Raw genomic sequence first — 18,479 nt, forward strand, 5'->3', positions numbered from 1 at the left:
CCAGCAAGACTGCCAATCCCAAGCATTTAAAAAACAGGGGTCAGACCTTGAAAAATCATGACACTAGTTTAAAAAAAAAAAAAAAATCACAAGATTTTAAGTAACAAATGATTCTTTGAATTTTCCCCCCAGTTTTTTTTAAAGCCTTTCTGGGTCATATTTTTCCAGCTTTTCTTTGCCACCATGACAGCTACAAAACGGCTCATTTTAAAACAAAACAAACAACACCCCATCCTACCCCCCCAAGCTTTTCTTCAGAGCTGGGGCTGACAAAAAAAAAAATCACAAAGACTGCAAAAGCTGAGTTAAAACCATGAGCTGCCAATACCTGAATTTGCCATTTAGACTTGTTTTTTGGAAGAAAGCCAGTCCCACTCTTTGAGACTGCAAACAGCTTTGTAGTCTTCAACAGATATGCAGGAAAGAAAGCAAAGGTGATCTGGTGGAGCTAGAGTAATTAAATGGCTGGGTGGATTCACAACCACTACCCAAACTTGAAGAAGGCTGGAGGAGTGGGTACACCATGACCAAAGGACACTGCTGCCTCTTTGCAGTATGAAAGTGGAAGATCTCCCTTGCTGGTTCCCTCTATGAAATCCTTGTGTGTAAGGCACAGGTGGTGAGATTTGGCCTTAAATGTACTGCAGTTCGCATCACCCATTGCTGAAGGTGGCATGTCCCACTGTCTTATGGCCTCAGATAACTGCTGTAGTGAGATCATTTTGGCTTCTTAACTAATTTTGGCTTCTTAACTCCATTGCACACAGTAGAAGATACCAGTGATTTATATAGTTATTGGTTAATGCTGCTCGCACAGCAATTACAACCTATGTAACAGGTACGTGGTGATTATGTTACAACCCGTGTTTTCTGTGCATGGATAGGAAACAACGATTGTAGATGAGAGGTCTGTGTAGAGTTCATTTTGTCACAGATGCCTTAGTCCTCCTGCTGTTCAGGGGCGTTTTAACTTGCGGCTCATCTGTGGTGGGGAAGGGAGGGAGAATGAAGCCCAGAAAAGCAGACGATGAATCTGAACGTGCTGTACCTGAAGGCTGTGATGCACTACTTATTCTAGGTGTTTGCAAACCTTTCAACTTCCTGACTTTAAAATAAAAAGGTGCTTTTTGGATTTGGTTTTGGGGTTTTTTTAAGCCTTGAGGATTTTTGCAGCGAGTTGATTTATTTGGGGGAAGTGCTATGCCTTTTCTGGGAACACCTGTGAAATGTTCAAGTTTAATTAGGCCATGCAGCTGGTACTGATGGTGATTTTATTCCACTCAACTTCAGTTCTCTTCTATGATTATTGGTTTATTTGGGTGTAATTTTTTGTTCCTTGAGGAGCCCCAGCAAGATGCATACTGTTGTGCAAATGATTCCTGTGAACACCTGGGCACTTTTCACTTCAAATGGGCTGCCAGCTGATAGCTAGTGCTTGAACCTTTAATGGGGGAGGTGAGCAGGGCTGACGGGGACATTTTTTTTGAGGGTTTAGTAGAGAAAGCACCTCTCTCGTGCACTATATGATCAGGTTTCACTTGGAGTCATTGGATGTAGAGAATCCTCAGCTGCCCAGTTGTAGGGGGGCTGATGGGAATCCTTACCCTAGTACTACCCCATGCATTTGCCTACTACCTCCAGCCTGCTCATTCTGCATAGCAGGAGGAGGACTTGGGCTCATTAGGGCTTAGAGTAACACCAGAAGGGAGAAAGGGGTCCCAATTCAAAATGAATCATGCAACGGACATATTCACAAAGGGACTTAAGCACATTCCTAAGACATAGGAAGAGGATGGAGGTACCTCCCTTCGCCTAGTCTCTTATATTTCACAGCCTAGAGGCTACTATACCCATATGGTTTATATCCCTTCCCTGCCTGCTTCAGACCAGGGGTAACACTACATGGTACGTAAAATATCAATTTATATTTTATTTATAAAATAGATGTATTTTGGTTTAGCAACCAAATGAAAAATCAATTTTTCACACATTCTAGTGCTGGAGCATTTAAGGAGCCCATCTCGATGATGTGAAAAATAACTTAAGAGGGGCAAAGTTCAAATATTTCATTTTAAAGAGCTTTGGGTGCCTATGCCCTGTGTTTTATACAGAGCTAAGCATCTTGCTAGCATTTATTTAATAATGGCAATCGCCTCATTTTTCTAAGTTACCTGACTCAGTATTTTCACACACTGAATAATCAACAAATGAATTGTTTTCCCCAAAAAATGAGTCACAAGAAACAGCCTGTGGTAACATTTTTTTTTCTTCCCTTGGATGCAAAAATGCTGCTCTTGAGAAGCAGTGGATTGAGAAAACCAGGCTGAGGTCTGGCTCTGCAGAACTGGTAGGGTGGTTCATAGCAGTACAACCCCTGAAGTACAACTTTTTGGGGGACTGGGGGTGGGGAAAGGTAGCTCAATTCTTCTGCAGCCTCCCTGGTGAGACTGTCAGCAAGCTTGTCACCTAGCTCCAGGTATTCTCCCCTGACCATCAGTCTTTTTGACACCGTAGATGTGGACCAGGTCTGAACAAGAGGCTTAGAGCTTCAAGATTTGGAATCTCAATCCCCATGCTTTGAGAGACTTAGAATCTCATAATAATAGTTCAAAGTATTTTTTATACATAGCCAGAAAGATCTTTTTGCATTTGATGTGTAAAGAATATTCTTCACACCTACAAACCTCACACTGGCAGATTAAAGAAAGGAAGTGGGGAGAACAGACTGCTCAGAGGGAGCCATTAAAATTTAGAGAATTTATACTGCTGTTAGGAGGAAGCGAGAATAAAATACAGGAGGATCTGTCTGAGTTTATGACAGGGCACTAATCTTTTGTTTTAAGAGCCTGAGAAGATGTCTCCTGTACCTGAATAGATTATCATTCCAATCTGATCAGTAACTCATGTCTTTAATCAGTCGTAATTCCTAGAGATGCACGATGGACTGTGTGTATACATTTCTAGACAAACAGCAAACTACAAATGTGCAGTTTTAGGACTCACCGCATCTAATTTTTTTTTGAGCGCTGTAGTTAAATCTCAGACAGACCCATCATTTATCCATACACATATTATGATAGTTGCCCACATAAATCCGGCAATGCCTAGATGGGGTTTAGCTGAATGTCTATTTGGGAGGAAATGTTTAACGTGGAGAGTGGAAAGTATCTTTTTCTAGCACACAAAGTACATTTGATACCATATTTGTCATCATACAACAACCTCTGTCTGCTTTCAGCTAGAAACAAACAATTTGGGCTCATATTGATCAAGCTGACTGTCTCGACAAAGTCTACCCCTACCACTGTTCCTATATCCTCTTTGGTATTTTCATTCCCCAAGGAGCAACTGCTACCCAAGTATTACAAATACTTGACTAATGGGTTAAGAAGGCATCTTCTGATTCCAAGAACAGGAAACCCAATTTCAGTCTGCAAGAGAATATATGACTGGTTGCCAAAAGCCACTAAAAATAACATCAGGAGATTTACAACCTTGGAGCCCTGAAAGTAAAAACAAGTAAATGAGAAACAAAAGACTCAGGTGTGGAATGCAGCCGGTCTATAGGAATCTGATTTGATTCTAAACACCTGGATCCTTTCCCTTGACTTCCTTCTGGTTCAAGACCGTGAAACTTTGCACCAAGCTGTGCTATTTTAAATGGCTTAAAACATTTTTCTGCAAAATGATCACATGCAATTAACTGCCAAGAGGACAATGGAAAGGGATTGCAGATACACAAGTCTGATCCAGGAGTAAGACAAGTTTGCAAACGTTACTGTTGTAAATGAACCCTCCCCCCGTCCCCAAACCCTCTTAACAACAACTTAGAAGGCAATTGCCGTTTTAATACTGCAAACCCAATTTCATCTGAGGGCATGGGCATGTCACAAGCTGCTACAGAATGATTTACCTCAGATTTTACTCCTTAGTAAATTCTCATTGGGCGCGTCTACACAAGTTTACTGAGGAGCTGCCTTGTTAGCTTCACAGTAAAATGTCACCCTCCATCATAAGATAGTAGGGCCAGACACAAGTACCATCCTAAGATGGCGTCATTTATGTTGCTGCAACATATGTGTAGATAGTGCTGAGACTGGCTGGAGCATGAGGGTGCTTCAGTGTGTGGGCTGCCTGCACTGAAACACCCTCGTGACCCAGTCTGTTGAGCCAAGTCGGAGCAGTCCTGGCTGGCAGGCTGAGCCCTGGGGACCACTGCCAGCTGGGCTGATCCACCCCGGCTCAACGTGCTGCAGTTCCAGGTGCACATGTGAATGTGGCACCCAGGAGCAATAAACTCTGGCATGAACTGTGCCAGAGTTTATTCAGCCACATGAATTGCACATGTAGATGTGCCCATTGTAGTAAGTGGTAGATACAACCAGTTCTTCCCAAACTGGCTCCCTGCAGTATGTGTTATAGCAACACCTGACCACTTGGTGGTAGAAAAAACAGCTGGTTTGGAGCAAAGAGCCACGTAGGAGTGGAACTAAGTACCCGTGAGGACACAGAACTGGCACATCAGAGTGGGGTACGTGGGACTGAGTTACTGCTGCCCCAAGCATGTACCAGTAAGCATGCCCAAGGCAGACAGCTTTAACAGCTTTGTGGTGTATGCTCAGGGCCAACTGGGATTTGATGGGTATAAAATGGGAGTGAGGAAGTGGGGCATGCTTTATAGGGACAGAGCTTAAAAGACACAGCACAGAGCTTACAGCTCTAAGACAGAAGGGGCTTTTAAGCCATCTTTGAGCTCCCATTCCCTGGGATCTCAGGTGCTCCAGCAGTTGGAAGCCCTGAGGTCTTGTCAAAGTCCCAGGACCCTCTTTGATTGCTGTAGGGTTGACAGCGCTGTGTGCTGCCATCCTGCCTCAGATATGCCCCTTGCAATCTCAGCTCTGGGTACCGTCGAACCTGGATTTTTCGCATCTGTGTGGTTCACAGCCTCTGAATTATGGGTGAACCACTTAGCTGTCTGCTGTAGCTTCAAAGAGTGCTGCTGCTCTGACCAGCCGGAGCATAGATGAAATCCTGTGCAGCTGACTGGAGAAGCGACACCCTCTGAAATAACCACTAGAGCACTTCAGCAGGCCCGTGCAGCTGTTTGCTTGTGGCTATGTATGCTCCAGCCTAGTTCGCAGACTTGCATCTTTGCCAGGGGCTAAGGAACACTGCCCGAGTTTCGAGGTTTTATTGTACTCTGCACCACTCCTTGCAAAGGGATCCTTGGAAGACAGTCTAAAGGTTGTCTTCCACAGAGTTTGGGCTAAAAACATCCTCCATGGGCATAACAGGTAGGTTTTAATTTTCCTTTATGCTCTTCTAGGTGTGTAACCTGGAGTGGTAGTCAGGCTTTATGCTTGCATACAGGTGAAGAGACTTTCACACTTAATTCAGCCTATGTCAACTAACCCGTCTTCATTCTGAGAGGGGAAAATGGTATTCTGTCCTTGAAACATAAGGAAAAATACTGTTACACAGCTACATGCTTAGTAGCCCACAGTAGATAGATGAGTAACAGCTTCGGATACTGCAAGTTGAATGGAAGAGGCACATTATGAAATGTGTCCATATGACAAGGTCATTTAATTTAAATGTTATGGGACTTCACTTATTGATCAATTGAGCTCTTTATCTGCTAATGTAATGACAAAATTTTTAAATCTATACATATAATTTAGATGTACTGGACAGGTTAAATATAAAATCAAACTACAAAACAAGATGCATTTCCTAGCAGAAGTATAACATGAATACTCCAGGATTTTCATTTCTCTCTTTCTCGCTGTTCTTTAAGTGCCGCAAACATCATGTACTGGCTTCTTTCCTTTGATGTGCTATCTAGTGCTTTAAATCCCAATTTTATTGCATCACTCAGCATTGTGTCAGAAACAGAACAGGAAATGAGTTTAAGGAGAGTTTGCATTCAGTGCTAGCAATACACTTAATTTCAAAATATAAAATTAGCTCATCATCAGTCTACCTGGCAATCTCTTGCTAAAATGGCCATGATAGCACTTTTCCTGGTTACTCCAGAGCTCCTCCGAGATTTAATTAAAGTTTCAAATCTATAAAAAACAGTTGAACGCGCTTCAAAGGGCCCAGAGAACATTTCTGTGGATTACCTTAAGAAGGCAGTTGGACCCTGTAAACATGGTAGGGAGTGTGCAGAGAAACAATTCACTTGGCCAGTGCATGTTACAGTCAGTACCAGTGGTGATCATCGTCACAACAAATCAGTAGCAGGCACAGAGCCCAAAGTAAATGGAAGCAATTTCAGACACACGGCATGGTTTGTGCAAAGTGAAAATATCGAAGATAGGACTCATATAACACAAGCGTTCCTTTTTCTTCTTCATACATTGAAGACTCTAGTGGAGGAGTTGACATATTTTAATTTTTGACCTTTTCTTTCACATAAAGGGTAACTTACTTTGGATTCAAAGAGTTAAATTCTTCTGTCACTTAAACTGGTTCCGCTCCATTGACTTCCATGCAGTCTCCTGGGTGTCTGAGAGCAGATGTGACAAATTTGCCTAGCTCAACATACCTAACCTAGCATAGTAGTTACTCCCAAACCTATAAACTTGCCATGCACGGAAATCCTCTTAACTTGAATAGGATTCCCAGGCAGAGAGCTGGCAGCTTTGAGACCATTCCACAAGGGCTGACACTGGAAAGTGTTGGGTCTTCAGATAAAAGCTGCTTCCAACAGTAAGTCCTACTTGTGGGGTAAATGCGAATGGAAGGCTTAAATTTTATCCTTTCAAGAACTACTGCAGTATCATGAAATATAATGGTGGGGGCCTGCTTATAGTGCTCAAAAACTAATGCAATGCAAAGCAATTCTCAGCGTAAAATCAGAAATCTTGGGGTTTTTTTAACTTTTCCTTTTTTTTGTATTATACCATTATTTACTACTAAAAATAGCACTTGTTGTCTTGGGAAATATTACCCATGTTAATAGCTTCCAAAACATCAAAGTGTTTGTTTTTCCTTTTGAGCTTCATAAAAATGCACAGAGCGACAGCATATCCAGACCACTAAAATCTCTTTTCTTCTCTGACCTTGGTGAAGCATCCCCAGTTCTTATTTTATAACCATCTCCTGATGTTGTGGCCTCTCCCAGTGACAGGATATTATTCATAAGCACATGTTAATTTTAAAAAAATACTAAGCTGTGTGGGGAAGAACTACAAACTGAATCAGAGTCCTTCAGATCGTTGGTGAAACTCTGTGAAGTTGAGACTCTACCTGCGCCTAGAAGTAAAACCATTTAGGCCATTTAGTAACATTGTTGCAACGACTGGTTAAAGCCCTAAATCCCAAGTCTTACCATCATTCCTCAGGATCAAAGGAGTCGGAGGTCCAAGCACTTTGCTATTTGTTACGGTGTTTGTCACCACGCAGGTGTAGTTGCCCACATCTGACGCCTCCACTTTAGCTATGTATAAATTCCCAGTCTCTTGAGAAACAAAACGACGATTATCTTGCTGCACAAATGATGGATATTCATTGAAGATCCATGCATAAATGAGTTCTGGAAGGGGGGGAGAAAAAAAACCCAGGGATGATCAGTGTTAACAACAATTTGGTTATTACAGTTATTTAGTGGATGGCTCTATCTTGAGACAGAACTGAAAATAAATTGCCCCCTGCCTCTTGTGGTTAGGGTAGGGGGGCTTACTCCAAATTTTTTAAGATACGAGGGTGCTTCAGAAAGCAACAGTAGTTTTGAAATAAAACCAATTTGTGCGCAGTGAGTGGAAAACTATGCAGCAGCAGGGAACATGGATGGTGGCTTTGCCAAATGCACTGATTGTTTACAGCTAGAGAAGCGACGTCAGTCAGTAAGTGATCCACTGCTCCCCAAATGGTTTTCTTCTGAACTTGCCCGTCCGTCTGAAACACCCGTAGATTTTTAAAAGGTTCCCATCTCTAGGACTGTGGAGTTAATATGGACAGAGGCTGCCCTGCCTTTCAGAGTCTGCAGGTAGCTCAAGTGTCTCATTGCTTTTCCAAACTAAAACAGAAGGAAATGAACAAGAAGGTTTTTTTTTTTTAAAAGCTTATCACAACAGCATAGCCTGTTTTCCCTCATCATGAAGGTGTACTCTGGCCTTTCTTTCTTTTCAAAATAATTTATACCAGGACATGCCTAACCATGCTCTCGGACGCTGCATAATTAAATTCCGTGGGCTCTTTAATACACCAGTTTATGTAGCTATAATCCTCCATGCAATTAGCTAATACTCTAGTTGAACATAAAACATCTCTTTAAGTTATTTCACAGATTCACAGAATTTGCAACCGAAAACTTAAAAATAGTGAGAGATGCTGCAAGTGGTTGCACAGCTTATAAGATTGGTTAATAAAAGATATTTATCTAGACTAATACCCAAACACACTGAAAATGCTTGAGGAATTACAGCGAGTAAAGATCTCCGTAGCTTTGTAAATGAAACACTAATTATAGTAAAAAGCATATTCTTTGTTTAATACTCTAATGAGTCATAATTGTAATTGACCTCAACTACTGTTACGTACATTAGGAACTAGACCCTGCTCTAATGCTCTACTATTTACACACATAAGGAGGACTAAGCAGTAGACTGGTGGTGGTGGTGAGGTGTTATTTTTTAACAAAAGAATTATAAAATGTCTGCTTAGACTTTTTGGAAGATATAATAATTACCTTTATGTGGGAATATCTAATCATTGTATTTACACATGTGCATCTAATTATAAGTAACCCCATGCTGATGTCAAGAGGATACTCAGAGTAAACAAGGTAGCACTTCTCAGCAGGCTTATTATTTTTTGCAAGCATTTAGGGTTTTTTGCTTCTTTTTTTAATTTACTCTTGGTGAACAATTAACTTGTTTCCCTCTAGAAGCATCCAACAATAGACAAATAAACATTTCTGCTTCAGAATGCAAAGCGAGGCTTTTAGCTTTGTGTGAATCTCCATAGACCAGATGCCCCTGCTAAAAATTGGGAAAAACCCCAACAACCTCTAGCACCACAGTGTTATGCAGTGACTACCGGCATGCTGAATTAATAATCCATTCCACAACGTGTGTGGCTTCAATTCAGTGGCCATTTTGAATAAGTTGAGTGCAAGAGTACAGAAAGCAAAGTGGAGGTTCAGAGGAACAGATGTGCTTGTATGGTCAGGGGCCTGCAGGCTAATCCCTACGAGGAGAGATTGAGGGACCTGGTTCTCTTCAGCCTCTGCAAGAGAAGGCTGAGAGGCAATCTTGTGACTGCCTACAAATTCATTTGGTGGGGTGGGGGCAGCAAGGAATAGGAGATGCTCTGTTTACCAGGGCACCCCTTGGAATAACTAGGAACAACAGCCACACACTGAGGGAGAGCAGATTTAGGTTGGACATCATGGATTACTCCTTTAGGATGAGGGGTGCCAGAATCTGGAACGGGCTTCCAAGGGCGGTGGTGCTCTCCCCTACCTTGGGGGTCTTTCAGATGAGGCTAGACATGCACCGAGCTGGGGTTGTCCAACCTGAGCACTCCTTCCTGCCCAGGGCAGGGGGTCAGACTCGATGACCTATCGAGGTCTGTTCTGACCCAAACTTTTACAAATCTATGCTGTCTACAGTAGGCTGAGCTGTGCTCCTTCTTTGGACTACCAGACTAAGAGATTCTTGGAAATGAAGAGTGATTTGGGATTTTTCTTTTTTTGCGGTTCTGCTTGAGGCCAGTAATTTTCTGAAGATGGATTTGCAGTTCTTTCAGAAGAGTCAAGATCCCTTTAAACTATCCCAGACTGAGTCCCTAAAAAAGAAGTCGCTGAAATCGCTAGCCCTCTTTGAAAACCTTGGCCTTAATAGAGATGGCTAATTAACAGCTCTGTCATTTTTATTATCCTCAAGTAACACTACAAAGAACTACAACTAAGAATGGCTTTAGCTACAAGGCATAAAACAGCCAGCTCAAGTCACCTGTGCCATGTAATACTTAAGGCAACTGAGTGAGACTATTAATGGCTCGCTCTTTTTTTCCTTCCACAATAAAATTATTTTGATTGAAGAATTATAATGAACTTAAGTATTATAGGGAACAGCACACAAATCAGACCAGGGAAGTCCTTCTCCTTGTATTGCAACATGTAAATACATACTGCACCACACTCAGCTTGATTTCCTTAGAGATCTCTGCAATATTTATGGCTTTTCAAACTTGACGGATTTCTTTTGATAAGGTTTCATGTACTAATTGCTCTGGAAGTGACAGACAGCTCACATCCCATAGGCAATTTGTAACAACCGAGTAAACAAACACTTAAAATACAGTCGGAGATAGCTTTTGGTGATTCTGGTGAGTGACTGAAACACTAATGTAAGTTATAACAAGGTGCCTACCGGAGCAAAGGATATACAGTAGCTGAGCAGATCCTGGTTTCCTTGTTATTGACTATATTATTTCTCCTTTGGGGATTTAAAATGGAGTTCTGCTTTCTAATATATGTCCTTTCTCAGGTAATTTTGGCTAACAGAAAGTGTTTCATTTGCCTTTCTGAATGACGTTGAATATTTGATGCGCTGTTTAATCATGTTGAGCCCCATTTACAACTGGTAAAGATAAGCATAAGTTCCATTGGCTTTAATTCAGTTGATACCAGCTGAGAATCTGGCCTTTTCTACATAGCATACCTTTTCCTAGGAAAATGTACTTTCCATTAAGGCCAGTGCTTTAACAGATTGCATTATAATCACACAGGCCAAGACTCTCAAAGAGGTTCCTGGCAAATTCACCCTTTGGCAAGAATTTCAATCAAGGACTGAGGAAAACAGCTACCATATCTGACATTTCAAGGCAACAACATCATAGGCTTCATATGTGGTATCCTTGTTTCACATTATTTGTCACCTAAAATCATCTCTGGCTGCAGGAGGTTAAAACAGAACCTTTTCTCACTGTGTTGACCACATTAAGAGCCCTTCCTGCACATACAAATGTATGCTGCTGACCAGCGAAAAATGATTGCTTCAAGCTTACTTTGCTATTGGCACTTTTGTTACATGCTCAGGATACTCAGTGCAATTGAAATAAGCTTATCGCACGCCAAGGCAAGGAAAGCAGATTTCCTTTTTGTCAAAGAATGAAAGTCTTTGCGCACAAGGTCACAAGATATTAGGACCTGCTCTAAGGCTCTGGAGCAACGAAGCAAAGATGACACAGATATGGAACAGCATGTTAAACTCTATAATATCCCTCGGATACAGCAAGGGAGCCCTTGGAAAACTGAAGCACAAGTGAAGAGCAGTGAAGAGAAAAGTGAGGAGCACATTATGTTAGCAAAGGGTTGGTCTGACTCTGGCTGAGATAAATGGTGAAAGAAAAGTGTAGAGACACTTTTTACAGAGATGTAAATCACAACCAGATTCAATGTGATGACAGACAAGTGCACCGTGCATGAGTATTTAAGGATGTGGTTCATTTAGCAAGCTGGAAAATTTCACCAGAAAAGGTAAATATCATAAGCTTTTAGAGCAAGTTCAGTCACACAGGAAGAGAGCGTATTTCAGAATATTTTATGTCATGGATTAGTGATGAGTAGTGGAACATGATAGACCAGAAACTTCAAGCAGAATATAAAATTCAGGGCCTCTCTACATGTGCAGGTAAAGGTGTAATGGGATCTAATGTGCGATGACCAAAGGGTGCGATTGTGGGGTTGCAATTTAGACCCCATCATACCTTATCTGTGGTGCAGGGGGAGACCAGAATCACGAGCCTGGGCTCCCCTTGCACCAGCTCCTGCGGCTACAAGCCCTGCAGTTGACGGGGCGCGCAGCAGGAGCTGTCCCCAGTGTGAGCTTTGTTGGCTGTGGGACCCACAGCAGGGGCTGCAGGGTGAATGCTGTCATGTCAGGTGCGGGACTTGCAGTGGCAGCAGTGGGGACAGCAGTGAGCCCTGCAGCTGCTGAGGCTCGCAGTGGTGGCAGCATGCTTCCCATTGAAAGCCCTACAGTTGACAAGGCTCCCAGAGGGGGCAGCACTGGGGATGCTGATGCCACTATAACAGCTGCAGGGATGGCAGTGGGTGGGCGCCCCTCTGGCTGGGAGCCCCTCAGGGGAGCACTTGGCCACACTTTCAATTAATGGCATGATTAAAACAATCTATGATGTTATTACATAATTTTTGTTGAATAAATTTGTAGATTATTGCTTGCTTCATCATGCCATGAACTGGTTCAACATGCAGCTGGGTCACAGCTTAAGGTGCGATTACTGGGTTAATCACGTGCCCTTAAGTGTAATATGTAGAGAGGGTCTCAGGCACATCTATCTAATGGACGCCACCATTATCCCTGTTGAAAGCTCCATGAAAAGTTTTGGCCTTCGTGGACTGTTTCTAATATCCTGCATTCTTAGGTGTACATGACAACACATTTCTTTTTATCACCTTCATAAACTCTTATCCTATGTGCTCTTTTCTTGGGCACAATAATTTAGCTAAGCATGAGGTTAGGCTCTGTTTAGACTGCAAAATCAGATTGCCAAAATCTGGAACAGCTAGCAGCTCCTGTTGATTTTACTCACTGCTTTTTAAAAACAGTTATTTAATCCATTTAAATAAGGATTTCAAAACCTTGAGGGATTCATTTTTTTTTTTAAAGCTCATCTCAAATACTTTCTCCTCTTCCCCATGCACAGTGTAGAAGCATGTCGTCCACCTGCCTCAGTGCTCCCCCTTTTGCCTGGAAACTTCACAGGGCACAGCGGAGGCTACAGACACCAGCAGACAAAGGCAACCACTGCACCAGATCACGGGATGGTTACATCTTGGAACGACCTTTACTACAGCTGTCTAGCTGTGAGCACCATGGAAGTACTGGAGAAGAAAGTGTACCGCCAGGGAGTCAGAAAGCAGAAAAGAGCAGGAAGCAGCTGTAGAATGGGAAAGGGAGAAGGACAGAAACCTCATCACTTTTTCTGCCCTGTGTGTCTCCCGTCTGCTGGCAGTGCCTGAGTGCTGTTTCAGACCCAAATCTCCATGCCTTCCAGCTGATGTATCATCTGGGTCACTACCTCCTGCTTGGCTCCTTGGAAAGGCCTTACATTCGGACACAATCTTATTCTGCCGGTAGTAGCAGTTCACATTCTATAATTGTAAGTAGAAAATGCAATTTCTTCAGCAACATTTTTACCTGTGAGGGAACATTTTGGTGCTGACGTGTTTACTCTGCAGTCTCTGATGGAGCCAGCTGCGGTACAAGAACTTGGACCCTAATAGCTCTGTTGTACTGGTTGCATATTATTGCAAACCCCAGATGCAAGCTACAGGACTTGTGCTTTGTTTCAGCCTGGCAGAGGTTCTCTTGGTCACAGCCAAAGCTCTCCCTAGGATATTTTTTTTCCCTTTCCAGTGTGGAAAAACAGAGACGGGCCAAATGAATTTCCATGCCTCCATTAATCCTTGACTCCCAATAACATTGAAAAGGTCATATGGTTTGTAAGTATATGGCTTTATATTCTTTACCCTCCCTTAAATGCCTGACATTTCATTGTCTGCTAGATGTACTAAATTGCCAGCTCCAGCCTTTGGGTTGGATTTCAGATTCAGACGCGAATATATTCATTGCAGCCAAGCCCAGTTACTTTCCTATGTTGTGCATAATACTATGCGTATATAACAATAGTAATAACAGCTAGCTCTTCTATACCACCCCCTTTACAGATGGAGAACATGAGACTTGTAGGGAAATCGTTCGTCCAAGGTCTCCCAGCCAAGGAACTGAACCCCAGTCCTCCCAAATCCCAGACCAGTGCCCTATGCTAGAGGATGCATACTAGAAATCCCTGCTACAAGACACCTGGGATGCAATGGGCAAACAGCATCATTACTGAATGCGAGAGATTTAGAAGGTGCCCGATGCCCATCTTATTTTTCTTCTCCATTTGGTTCACAAGGTTGTTGCTAGGAAGGTGTTCTTTCTTCCCTTTACTATTTCACGCGAGACGTTAAGGCAAAGGGCCTCTCAAAGCTATGGACCCACTGGACTAGTGTGGTTAAGGCACACCAGCTTCTGTAGCCCACAGGAACAACGTGACTAGCATCCCATCCAGCCACCTTTGACTCCTCTGGCCAAATGGCCAGGTACCCATTTACAGCTGGGTCAACTGGGGGTGACCTTTGGAACAAGTCTAGAGTGGGCCCTGAACTCATGGCTTTGGAGCCATAGCAAATATGCCAGCCTTAATTCTCTGCCACTGCTGCCTATGTTTAAGTACTGCCTACAGCTGTTTATTTCCAGATCTGCTACAGCAAAGTTTTAGGCTTTGTTCTGTTTTCCTTAGGACCTTGTGCTCCTGCAGATGTGCTCACGGCAATGTGGCTGTGAGGCAAGCCCATGTGGACATCTTCTAATCTGAGAAACATCTTCAGCAATATGAGAAATGAAAGTTTAAACCGTACTCCACAATGTGACTTTCTGGAAAGTAGGCCACACGCCTAAAGATGCTCTCCTTCCCAACTGCGTCAATCTGGATCGAGTCCGCCGTCTGTACATAGGTGTAAAGAATGTAATCCAGAATATTTCCAAGGAGCACTTGCAAAACATTATTTGCATTGCCCTTCCCTGCCATGTAAATTAGGAGTGCCCGGAGACTTTTTCTTTAGAGCAAATCATTGATTACATATATAGCTCTTAAATGAGATAAATGGCATCGTCCCATTTTTTTAATGTATCCTTCTCTATCGGCTTAACTGTTCCCTGTCTGTACAGCAGGCCAGCATCTGTGGCATTCATACGGCCCTGTCACATTTACATTTGGATGACAAAAGACTCGTTCTATTGCTTTTCTAATTAATTGATTAACCTCACTATTAAAAGTGCAAGACTCATCCAGATATACAAACCAAAGAAAATGTGCTGGCATATTTTCTAAGTCAGTAAAAGATATCAACTAAAAGAAAGTTATATTGAATTTTAAAGCAGTCTCTAATAAGGTATATCATGCTATCAAAAACATTACTGAAAGCTGAATAGGAATTGTACTTTGAGTTATTATTTTAATTAGACCAGATGACTTGCCAAAATAATATTCTCTGAGGCTATACACTCTTTTTTCTTTTTGCCTTAGCATATACAAAATGTACACTTTGTGTCTCAGAGCACAAAGAACATTTTTTGGTCCTGCTTTTAGACAAGAATACATTTTCTACAAAGACAGGTTTGTCACTGACAAAATTCAGAAGGTCTATGTAGTGATTATGGGAGAAGCTATTAAAACATCAAGATTACACTTACCATAAAACTAAATGAAGAGTAAAATTCTGAAATAAATATTAGTAACAAATTGGGGTTCGTTTATAATTTTTAATAAGAGCAGTGTGGTACAATACACAATGTTGGTTTTTACAGGCTTTACCACAAGTTAGAAAGATAAATCTGATCATTAATGATTCCTTTAATTTAATATATTATCATCCAATATTTCATCCTCAACAACTGGGCAAAACTGTTCCTCACCATGAATCACAAGCCTTGCAACATTTGCTGTGAAATTTCATACACATAAAGATAAATGGATATAAAAACCATGTTCTACCCATCTAAATCATTGTAGAGTACCAGTCCCAACTGCTGCAGATCATAATTGTGTTACTGCAGGGTTTTGGGCCTATTCTGTATGACTTTGAAGTGAAAAGGTGCAGTTTACACTTTTATATTATTAGTATTTACAATCAGATTTGTTGAATTCAGTCACAGAAGTCCATTTTTATTGATCGTATATTTTCATAAAATTGTTATTGCTAACTCTATTTTAAAGGCCTAAGAGATTTCCAGAAGCTATACTACCTCTATTGTGGGGCTGAGTAATGCTTTCTGTCCTTACAGTAGATAAATGCCTGCCAGGTAAAGTAGATTGGCAGAAGCTCCTTTTCAGCTTCAGATAGTTTAGTTTTCTTCTCCCTGAAAGGTAGGGATGGAGGCTTCTTTTGTAGATAACCCCATAGCAATTAATCTAGGTGATCTGATAACAAATCTGGTATTTGCACTGGCGACAGGTGTTTATGCATGGTAGGCAATCGAATCTATACCATTAAGTTTGTACATGATTCAGATATAATTACACATTTGCTGTTGGCCATATTCTGCCCTTGATTTTGGCATAAGTGCCCACTGAAAACACCTGCGTAAACCACAGCCATACTATAGTTTTAGGTACACATCTGATAAGGTTTGGGTCATTAAAATTACTTTATAAAATAAAAGAAATTTTAAGACAGCATCTGGTTTCATAATTAGAATATGCTTATAAATTCTCAGAATGTGGTGTCACAAGCCATGCTCTGAAATCAGATATGTGCAAAAAAAAATGAATATGGTCCTTTGAGACACTTGTGAGAGCAGGTGAAAGTCATGTGGAATTTGTGATTAGTTTTCTCATTGACAGAACAGGATTTGGTCATTTTTTAAAAACCTTGAGTCCCAGGAGGACAGTTGTTGTGGAAAGGCTTTATCCAGCTGCCATTTAAGTCAATGGGTAGTTCCTGCTGACTACAAAATGGGATGGATCAGGGCCCAAGTGCAAAGTATTCGCATTTATTCTCATCTTTAGACAGGATTTTCTCTCTGGCTAAGAACTTTACGCAATAACTCACTGAATTGTTAGTGCTGCTTAGATAGCAAATACAAACCTCTGAAACAAGGGAACTTAACAAAATCTTCCCCTGTATCAAGCAGATATATTACCCCACAAAAGGAGGTTATGCATCTCTGTAGAACATGACAACATCAACCAGGCATAAACCCTACCACTCAAAAATATGAATCAGCCTAGATGAAACACACAGTTATGGCAGCTATTCTGTGTCTGGTTCCAGAGACTGTGCATGCACAATAGGCTCAGGGTTTTTGAAAAAGGCACTGCCCTGAATAGACAGACCCCTAAAATCCACTAAGGTCTTCTTAACTGCTTCTGATTTTCTGTGCATGTGATGGGCAGCATAAACCATAAAATGGCCAGGGGAAAACCAGGAGCCACGGTCACCATCTCCTAGAAGAAGGTTTCAGACTGGATATAAGGAAAAACGTCTTCATGGTTTGTGCGACTAGACTCTGGATTAGACTCCCAGCGGGGATGGTGCAGGCAGCTACCCTGGAGATCTTCAAAAGGAGACTGGCCATACACCTTGCTGTGGTTATTTGGCCCCGGCAGTCTTTCCTGCCCAGAGCAGGGGGGCTGGACCCAATGATCTCACGAGGCCCCTTCCAGCCCTAAACTTTTGTGAAGCTTTGAAAGTTCTGCATTAAATGTCCAGCCCTATCCATCCCATTGTTTGCATTCCTAATTCACTCATCTGGACACTAGCCATGTGTCAGACAGTTGTAGCAGAGATTATTCCGTTCTGGAGAATGTACAACCTCTCCCTCCTGAAATCCACAGAGAGACGCCATATTTTTGGCTATCTTGGTTGCACACAGAAATCTCTTTAATCTTTGAAAAGTAGGCTAAGTCTCAAAGCTGTTGGAATAGTTTGACTGCAGGAGTATGTGATCAAATTGAATGAATAAAGGAGTCAATTAATGTATTTATCTCTTTAAAATTACTTAGATTAAATCAGTGGTATAACTGACAGAAAAGAGATGAGGAGACCGGCAAAAAGTATGTGATTGTTTAAAACCAGCCATCCTCTACAGGCATGAAGTTCGATCCCTAACTTTCGGGACCTTGGCTGGCAGATCTCCCGTGGACATCAGTAGAAGCTCCAAGCATGGGCAGACATCTGAACTTGGCATCAAGGAGAAGGGCTGGGAAAAGGAAAGAGGAAGACTTCCCCCCACAATGATATCAGTTCTGAATATAAAAGGAATAGAGAGCATTTCATCAGCTTCTCCACCTGCGGTTGTAAACTGTAGGCCAAAGCTGAGGTTTGATCCTAGGCAGGTTGCTAAGTAGGCTTTTCAAGACCAGTAGCCATTCAGTGCTTCAATACTGTACTGGTATGCATTATAGAGAGTGTTCTTGTGTCCCAATCCAACTAGAATTCACTTTCACCCCGTGCAGCATTGAACCTTTTATTACCGATTTTAGACCTTTAAAAACTGGGCAACCATATAAATGGACATTACATATTTGGAATAGGTGTCTGGTATTGCGGTTGGAAGAGAGAACATGCATCTTGATAACTGATGATGATTGCTAAGCTACAGACACTATATAAAAACAGATTACTGCTGTACACACAGCTAATACTGCAGCAGCTTGTGAGAGAAGGCCATATACTGTGCTGGAAGCTGTCACAATAAAGCCTCAAGGATACCAAGAAAAAGGGCCCATGGTGGATTAATCTTAACATTTCTTGGCTATGGAGGGTTGAAGACAGCCTCTTAACATTATATTTAATGCATCTGCTTGTGAATTTCCATAGTAATTTCCATGGAGACTTACCTAACAAAGTAACAAGCGCCAGACTTCTGCCGCATACCCCCTAGCAGCAGCAA

At 41.9% G+C, this 18,479-nt stretch overlaps 1 protein-coding gene across 1 annotated transcript in view; it reads right to left on the minus strand.

Annotated features, from left to right (window-relative positions):
* Positions 1–18,479, minus strand: part of CNTN4 (contactin 4) — a 281,651-nt gene that overhangs the window by 166,531 nt on the left and 96,641 nt on the right. The window contains exon 4 of the mRNA XM_019504718.1: positions 7,337–7,540. Within this exon, the coding sequence (XP_019360263.1) occupies positions 7,337–7,540 (204 nt within the window). The remainder of the gene's footprint in view (positions 1–7,336; positions 7,541–18,479) is intronic.

The sequence above is a fragment of the Gavialis gangeticus genome, unplaced genomic scaffold, assembly GCF_001723915.1.
Source record: "Gavialis gangeticus isolate Ggan-Ray unplaced genomic scaffold, GavGan_comp1, whole genome shotgun sequence".
Taxonomy (NCBI): Eukaryota; Metazoa; Chordata; order Crocodylia; family Gavialidae; genus Gavialis; species Gavialis gangeticus.